The sequence below is a fragment of the Glycine soja genome, chromosome 15 (genome assembly GCF_004193775.1).
Source record: "Glycine soja cultivar W05 chromosome 15, ASM419377v2, whole genome shotgun sequence".
NCBI lineage: Eukaryota > Viridiplantae > Streptophyta > Magnoliopsida > Fabales > Fabaceae > Glycine > Glycine soja.
In genome coordinates this window covers 23,442,879-23,451,840 of record NC_041016.1, presented here as the reverse complement: position 1 = coordinate 23,451,840, position 8,962 = coordinate 23,442,879, and the positions used below count along the sequence as shown (strand labels likewise).

At 33.2% G+C, this 8,962-nt stretch overlaps 1 protein-coding gene across 1 annotated transcript; it reads left to right on the top strand.

Annotated features, from left to right (window-relative positions):
* Nucleotides 1–4,734: 4,734 nt before the first annotated feature.
* On the top strand, nucleotides 4,735–7,996 carry LOC114387322 (PLASMODESMATA CALLOSE-BINDING PROTEIN 1-like). Its single transcript, XM_028347480.1, has 4 exons — nucleotides 4,735–4,999; nucleotides 5,620–6,204; nucleotides 7,200–7,239; nucleotides 7,343–7,996. Exons 1-4 carry the CDS (start codon nucleotides 4,942–4,944, stop codon nucleotides 7,632–7,634), a joined length of 975 nt encoding a protein of 324 aa, XP_028203281.1. The 5' UTR covers nucleotides 4,735–4,941; the 3' UTR covers nucleotides 7,635–7,996.
* Nucleotides 7,997–8,962: the final 966 nt, after the last annotated feature.

Here is an 8,962-nt window from a genome sequence, read left to right as displayed (position 1 = left end):
TTAAAAGAAACCCCATACAATAAATTTGCCTAGTTAGCAAAACAAAAGTTGTATTCTTTATTTTTTTATATTTAGTTAAATTTCTTGTATCTTAACAAGTTTAATTCAATTCTTTTGAGTCAAAATAGTTATTTAAGTTATGTCCATTATGTTTAATTTTTTTAAGAAAGATCCATTATGTTTAATGTTGAAAAAATTCAAGTGGAGATTTTTGTTATCAGCAATAACTATTTCAATGATGGTGTAGCTTTTAAAAATTACGACTTCATCTTCTTCAAGACTGTTAGCTTTGGCAGTCAGAAGAGAAGATTGACAACGACATGATGTTGTGCCAAGTATCATATGTTGAATTTGCATCCTTGATTTTAACTATAACAAATCATTAATAATACAAATTGAAAGGATGATGAGTTTAAGTGTTGATTAACATTCTGCTTAAAGTATTTCAGTGTTAAATGTCTTAAAAAATAGATATGTTCATTTGTTTTCAAGTACTCATAATGATGTTCAAAAATGTTGTCTCCTAATAATTGTCGGGAATTGAGAATTGAGAAGATGTCTTGAAATCCATTTACGTGATGAAGAATGTTTCCCTCTAAGTACTTGATTTTTTTTGGTAAAGCACTAAAAAAACATGGCCTTGCATAGAAGAATTATTAAACGCTACATGAAGAACATCTAGAATTAGAATGAAGATGTACCAAAGTTTACATTAGAATGATGGAAAATTTTACTTTGAAGAACTGAACTTCAGAATGGAGTTCAGAATGATTTAGAATGTATCTCAAGGATAGTTTTCATCACTTCCATATGATGCCACAAATACAAAGAGCACATCAAAAGACTAAAGTTGATAGCACTTCACTTTTCACATGTTGCCACACACACTGAGGGCATATAAGAAAGTGAAGGTTAAGTGCATTTGAAGATGCAAACTTGTTGAAAGCTAAATTTTTCCATGAGAAGCACTAGCGAAAACATCAAAATAGAAGACTAAAGAAATTACATAATCTGACCTTGGATAGAACACTAAAACACCAATAATTGTACCTTCACTCAATATCTATGAAGCAATCTTCTTAAAAAAAAATTGTGCTGTAAAGATGTGTTAAGGTTGATGAAGCTATACTACTTCAAAAAGGCATATAAGTCAAACTTCATCAAAAAAATCTACTATAGATATGAATTCTTTCTCGACAAACGTCAAAATGGCTATTCTGATGATACTTTAGAATGCTCATAAAAAATGTTTCTCAGAATGATTACCTTATAATGGTTCTGCAAGCTGTCATTTCATGATAGTTGTCATAACTGTCTACCTGCTCTAGAAGCTTACCAATTGAGTGGGTTCCACTTCAATGGTCATTTTTGGAGTTTTAAGTGGATTTTCAAGAGCATCTCGAAGTTAAGTTGAAGCATTTCATTGAGAAATACTCGTGCTTAATCTTTGTGTGACAAATATGCATTTTTTGCTTCAACCTTCTCTGTTGAGAGTGACTCACTTTTTGTATTGAGCTTGTAATTTGTAATAGATACTAGATAAAAGTGAGAAATTATATTTTCCTGAGTAGAAACCCTTTGTGAGGTGAAAATCTGTGTTTGTGCAATCAAAAACATAAAAACCCCTTTGTTGTTGTAAGTCCATAGTGACTAGCAAGGTTGAAATCCAATGATGTCGAGGCTAGGTTGAAAGTCCAGTGGGAGTACTGGCAGGTTGTTGAAATCCAATGGTTGCTGGTCCAACAGTGATTGACTGTGTTAGTGAAATCTCATCTTGAAGGATGAAGACTAGACGTAACTTAAGGTTGGAGTGAACCGGTATAAGAATCACTGTGCATTTTTCTTCTTCCCTCTATTTGCACTTATTTTGAACAAATTTGATTGTTAGTTTTGTTAATCTTTAAAAATAGACAAACCTTTCACTCATACACATAAAAATGAACTAAGTTTATCAAACTAATTTTAAATAAACAACCTTTTTTGAAACAAGAACTCTGAATTGTAAAAGAACCTTTTTCCAGAATTACTTGCATTTTCATTTTGAGCTCAAAATAATTCTTCATTCTGAACCGTCTCTTTTTGAACTTACATAAGAAACTTAGTTATTTTCAAAACAAATTTACAAAATTTGAACAACCCTAGTTCTACCCCCTTCTTGTGACATTTTTTTCACTTTAGCATCCATCAACCTCGTCAATAACAAAAACCAAAAACAATAGTTACTAATGATGTCGTCAAAGAGGTCGTGAATTCCGCCAAAGAAGGAGGCATACATAGCAAGATTCACTCAAGTCTTCAAGTCATCATGTTGAGTGAGCAATTCAACTCGTTTGGGGCTCAACAATGAAGTTGGGGAGCCTTGACAATGGGGTGCTAGGTGTGGAACCTATGGTTAGGAAAAGAGAGGTTGGAGGTAGCCTATGGAGCTACTCCATAGTGAAATTCAAATTTCAATGATACTAGAACGTTCTTCTCCTTTATGTCTGATTGTACTCAAATGTTGGATTACATAAAGAAATAACCAATTGAAATTACCAAAAATTATTTATACTTGTTAATAGTCATTTTCTCACTGAAATATTATCGGTGGTAAAAAATGGCCTATTCAATTTCTTTTAATATTAAACATAACAAACATGACAAAAAAGATTATTTTGGCTCACTTTAAATATTTAAGAGACTAAATTAAACTTTTAAGAAAATAAATGATGAAATTGGAACTAAAATATAAGACAAAACATTATAAGTATATTTTAGCCCCATGCAAAATAAATATTTTTTAAAGTTTCTTTTTTGTTTAATCAATTCAAAAGCATATTATTAAATATTATTTATATTTTTTTTATCTATTTTCTTTTTCCAAATCCAATGGATACTCTCATGTTAAATTTGAATGGAGAATATCACATAAGGTTGTGATCTTTCAATATGATAAGCAAACAATTAATCAAAGATCTTATCTCTTGGAGATAAACCATTGTTGTCGCTCATGGTAGGTCTTCATCGATTACACAATTAAAGGTACACGCATGGGTTCTTTGATAACGTTTTAGTATTTTTTTTTTCCTTTTTGACAGTGGGTTTTAGGTTCTTTGATTCTAGATTTTTCTATAACTACATATATAATTTTGTCTTAAATTTTAGTTTAAATATTAATTGACTTGTGCTTTACTTTTACCAGTCGAAGATCACTCCATATTCATATGAAACTTTCCATTTAATTCAACAAAAGAACAACTTGAAATGAAGTTTAACAAATTTGGGTCCTACACTAAGGATGGTGAAATCCAAAAGGCATCTAGTGGTAGAATTCCAAGGCATTCGAAGGGTGCAAGGCTAATGCATCTAAGCAAAGACAAGCAAGTGAGGCATAAACACAAGATAAATTAAAGCAAGCACATACTATTTGAAGTAGAAGAATCGGCCATGTTATTTCAATGAAAAGAATACAATTGTCAATCACTTATGCTGAACTCTCTTTACATTTTAAAAGTTTTTATGGTACTTGTTTCATTTTTCTCTTGTTGAATGGTGAAAGATATGGATTAGCAGGGGATTTACGGGTTGGATATACCCAATCAATGTAACCAAAACCAATAAAAAATAATGGGTTGGACTAGGTATTTAAGTTTAAGGGATTTAAGAATGGCTAAAACTTCTTGCACCTCCGATTATTAGTTCCTGTGCCTTCAATTATATGTAATTAAGAAGTGTAAGATTTGGACAATAATAGAAGGTGCAGGGAGCAACAACCTTTAAGAAGTGTAAGATTTGGACATAAAAAAATTTGGGGTGCACCAAACAAAAAAATGGGTGCATAAAGTAATTACCTTGATTTTGACTACAGAGCATTTTCAATTTACTAGCCTTCAAAAAGAAAAAAATTACAAGCATTTAACTCACCTAATAAATTCAGTCAAAAAAACTCACCTAATAAATAAACAAATTTATGTGCGCCATTTTGCTAATCTTAAAATCTATTGGTTGTTTCATATATCAACTAATTTTTTTTTGGTGAATTATATATCCAACTAATACGGAACTTAAAACAAACTTAGTTATCTTGAAACAAACTAAGCGTAAAGAAACTGAATACAACGTTCTTCTCTTCTATTTTTCACTTTCGTATTTTAGAATTTAGAAGTGAAAACAACTAAATACAAGATCCCAGAAATCTAAAAAGTTGAAAATCTGAAATATTTATATTCAAATGCCATCCTAGGACACTCAATATTCTTGATCCACGAGATCTTGTACTAAAAAAACAGGAAGGAAGCAAGAATGTATGAGATAACATTAAAGCATGGGGACAAGGACAAGGTAGCACCAGAATGACATATTCAATTCAAGTTCCCAATAATAGCCCAAATAGACAATTCTCAGAAGAGAAATCGTGATTCTTAAGTATTCCACATGACTTGTATTATTCAAACAAAAACAAAACGGTTTTGTGCTGAGACAGAATTCTTCATTACTACCCTAAAAGGCACGCAGTACAAGACTATAGTGTATCAGCTTTAACTTTTAGTTCAGTCCCATATACAGTGGCCAATAAAAGCACAAAAGAGCATGACATTGTAGTGTGTACAACAAATATCACCATCCAATTAAAGTATATATGTTTCAGCTCCCATGTGTCAGATTAATACTAGATCTCCCTTTTGCCTTTTACCCATCATTCTCCTTTTTCTCTTTCTGAAACTTACTCTTGCTTGCTAATTTCAAATATCCAATGCCTCATTTCCCAAGTTTTCTTATATTCTTCCTTCTCTCTTTGATCCAAGACAGCAATGATTCCCAAGCTTTTATTATATATATACAAAAGATGGGGGCTAAAAGAAAAAGTTCTACCTCACATAAATCTGCACTTCTTAAACATTGCTCATCCAAACCCAGAAAGAAAAATCAGAATCAAGACAATACAACCTGCAGAGTGCAGATATGGGAGTTAGAAGTTGGCGCCATGTGTTGTTCTCCTTGTGTCTTCTCTTCAATTCAGGTAACTTAATTTTTTGTTGGAACGTTGGTCCTTTAATCCAAAACATAGATACATATATATTCTTAGTCATGTATTGGTTGGCATAACAAATTTACAAAGCCTTAGAAGCTGACCATAAATATAGTACCAATGTTTAATGTTTAATTAGAAAAATAAAATATTCAAGCCATGATAAGCTGTAGACAGAATTCATCAATAGCCATAAAAGTTAATCTTCAGGAATTAATCAAGATTTTTTTCCGTTCAACAATCATAGCCACATGTACTTTTAAGGTACAATAGCAATGAATCTGAGAAGTTTGAATTTGCATGAACATAACTTATGCTAGCTACCACTACCAATTTGATCTCTTAATTAAAGTCTTGAAATGGACTCTTGTAAATGTAAAAAATAGACATGGAGAACTTTTTCCTCCCTCAAATGAGTTCACTAGGCTCGAATTGTAATGCGAATCTGAACAAAACGAAAAAAAAACTTATGGTAGCTGTAGGAAGGCATATATATGTACATTACAATTTGGATTAATTTATTCAGTAATTCAGGTTTACTAGTTCAATTTCAGCTGTTTCTTTTCATTTGTCCTACTGAAGAGTTGAAAGAACCTTGGTTTCTTTTGCAGGTCTATGTAAAGCCACAACACTAAGAGAAGAAGAACACCAAGAAATCTCATATGAATTTGGTACCAAGTTGGATGCAGTTCCTGTAGTAAACCCTACAACTCCAGGCACAACAAATCCATACCCTACACTAAACCCAACAACTCCTCAAGCACCTGGCTCAACAGGACAAACCCCATCAACCCCACCCACAACCCCATACATGACCCCTATAAACCCTTACACAAACCCCACAACCCCGAAAACAAGCCCTACAAACCCATACACTAACCCTACAACTCCAACTATGACTCCACCTAGCCCAACTACTACTCCCACAACCCCAACCACTCCTACTACTGCATCATCAGGTGGTCAATGGTGTGTTGCAAGCCAATCAGCTGCAGAGAACACTCTGAAGGTGGCTCTTGACTATGCTTGTGGCTATGGTGCAGACTGTTCTGCAATTCAACCTGGAGCAAGCTGTTACAACCCAAATACTCTGAAAGACCATGCTTCTTATGCATTCAATGACTACTACCAGAAGAATCCTGCTCCTACAAGCTGCGCATTTGGAGGAACTGCCACACTTACAAACAAGGATCCTAGTAAGAATTCTCATCAAACATTAAAGCCTGATCATTAAGCACAATATAAAGTATTAAATTAACATTTTGGTGTCTTAAAAATAGACAAGTGAAACTTTTCATTCTATGTGTTCAAAGCAACAACTTGTGGATGGTCTAGAAATTTTGCATTCCCATGTTCCCATATCAAATATACCTTTTTCATGCTAGCAGTCTCTCATAAATCTCCATATATATTACCTTACCAGTTACCAATATCTAAGACTGTTCAAATTCTGCATCCCTCCTAGTCAGGAACTAACACTTGCATGAGTGCAACATAGCTTCAAGGCATCTCTTGAGGTCATCTCAGAATTTTATGGGTTAAATTTAGTGTCCCATCATGTAATTTGACCTGATTTCAATGTGCTTCTTTGTGGTTTAAAATTCGTTATTTGCCCTTTGAAGTTTGTTCTGTTATCATATAACCAAACTAAATTTTCTATCCACTCTAAACAGAAATGACATATGAAAGAGAGCCCCAAGGGTAACAAAATTCCACCCCCAAGATGACACATTGAAATAAGGTCAAACCACAAGGTGGAAAACTGATTAGATCCATGTGTCACACTAGAATTATGTTACCCTTGAGGCTCTAAGTAGCAATCTTGCTTCTGTTACTGTAATTAGATCCTAGTATACACTCTAGAATTATTGGGAAAAATAGAGAGCAATTCTCTAATGACAGTAACGGAAGCAAGATTGCTACTCAGAGTCACATATATCTTTCAGTAGCTTACCAAAGTCTCTCATTGAATCCCTTTGTCAATAACTGATGAATAATCTGGAAAACTCAGCTCTCTACTTAGCATACTGACTCTCCCACCAAATTAATTCATACCAATGTCATAATTCGTGAATCCAGGGATTAAGGACTTCATTCGCTTATCTAAGTTTTTGATTGAGATTATACTGTCACAAAATCCTACTATCTCATGTCTGTTAACAATAACGTGTGCTTCTCCTCATCATTTCAGGTAATGGGAACTGCCGCTATACATCCTCCAAAACACCAAGGTGAGAATTTCTTCCACCTATATCTTATTCACCCTATCATGAATAAACATGATATGCAACCTTATACATTCTAAATTTTCTAATATATCTATTGTTCATGCAGCATGACTCCACCAACACCAACTTATGTAAGCCCCCCAAATCCACCAAGCACCATGACCCCAACAACACCAACTACTATGACCCCATCTGCACCAAGTACTATGACACCAACTACACCAGGTATCATGACCCCAACTGCACCAGGCATGACAACAATTCCTGGTGGAGCCTCAGTCTATGGTACAGGACCAGCAGGAAGCCCCAACACAGCAACATTTGCTTCACATTCTGAAGTGCTTCTACTTACCTTATTTGGCTTGTGGGCTTCGCTTCGTGTAGAAAATTACATCTAGATGATAAACAAGGGACACTCATTCAGTAATTCTTTATGTGATAGACTAGAACTCCCTCAGTCTTCAGCAGCTTTTGCAAGACTACACAAGGAGGCAGAGTCAACATGGTGTATTTGTCATATGAATTCTCTCCCCCATTAAAATTAGTACTATCTTGCAAAAATGTATCCCCTTAGTAGATCATAAAGCATGAGCAAAATGGTAGAGCCAAAACGATTTATAGGTAGACAGGTATTTTACAGTATTAGCAGAGAATAAAAAATTATTAGACTATCTACTATTCTACTTCCATTTATAACTTCTTCCACAGATAATTCATGAAACTAACAGAAGGCTGCTTGAGATGAATCTATCTTATCCAATTTGGCTATGTCAATTAATAACATGGATATATGAATAACATAGTTGCGGCTTAAATGCAACTCTAGTTTCCTATCTCGCCAAATATGCAATTTTAATTCTCCTATTAAAAAATATATATATTTGGTCTCCTATTTTAAAAAATTCATAATTTTAATTAAATAAATCATTTCTTGGTGATATTTTAAATGAATATATTAGGTCTAGAGAATCAAAATTGTATTTTTTTTTAAAAAATAGGGACCAAATATTTCTATTTTAAAATAGAAAGATCAAAATTGTAAATTGAGCAAAATACGACAACCAAAATTATATTTAAGTATATTGTAAATGTAACTGATATTAACATAGATACTAACTTTCGAGAAAAACCTAAACATGTTGTCCATGCTAACACATTAATGTGTTCATTCAATCATGTGAATGCTTAAGTGACCACAGTCCAAATAATACGCGTTTTATTTTATTATATTTTTCAAAATGATTCCAACAAAACATGCATAAGCTAAGTGTCATCTTGAACATTTTTGGAGTCCGGAGAAAAAACTAAAAAAGGGATCCCTAAACAACAGAAACGTATTTCGCAAATAATTTATCGATAAAAAATTTCATGAATTTATAAATTCAACCATAAAAAAATAATACACAAAACTCTTATATATTAAAAAGTTCACCAAAATAAAGTTAATAATTTTTTTTTTCAGATTTTTTATAAGTTGTGAACCCCTCAAAATGGAGATCCTTGAGGCGTCGATCACCTTCCTTACATATGTATCCGAGATGACACTGCATTAGCCATTAAACCTTACCCAACAAATAGTGTTGGTTAATTCTTCCTTTTAGAGTGAAGATGAAAACAGCTTCCAATTGGTGTTACAGAATATGCAAACAATTTTATTGGTAGCTATACAGTCTAAAATAAGTAATTCCACCAAAGTATTATTTCTTGCTATTTCTGCACCAAAAGA

Coding starts and splice junctions, on each gene's coding strand:
- LOC114387322 (XM_028347480.1), top strand. CDS start 4,942: ATGGGAGTTAGAAGTTGGCGCCATGTGTTGTTCTCCTTGTGTCTTCTC. Junction 5,000..5,619: donor GTGTCTTCTCTTCAATTCAG/GTAACTTAATTT, acceptor TTTCTTTTGCAG/GTCTATGTAAAGCCACAACA. Junction 7,240..7,342: donor ACATCCTCCAAAACACCAAG/GTGAGAATTTCT, acceptor TTGTTCATGCAG/CATGACTCCACCAACACCAA.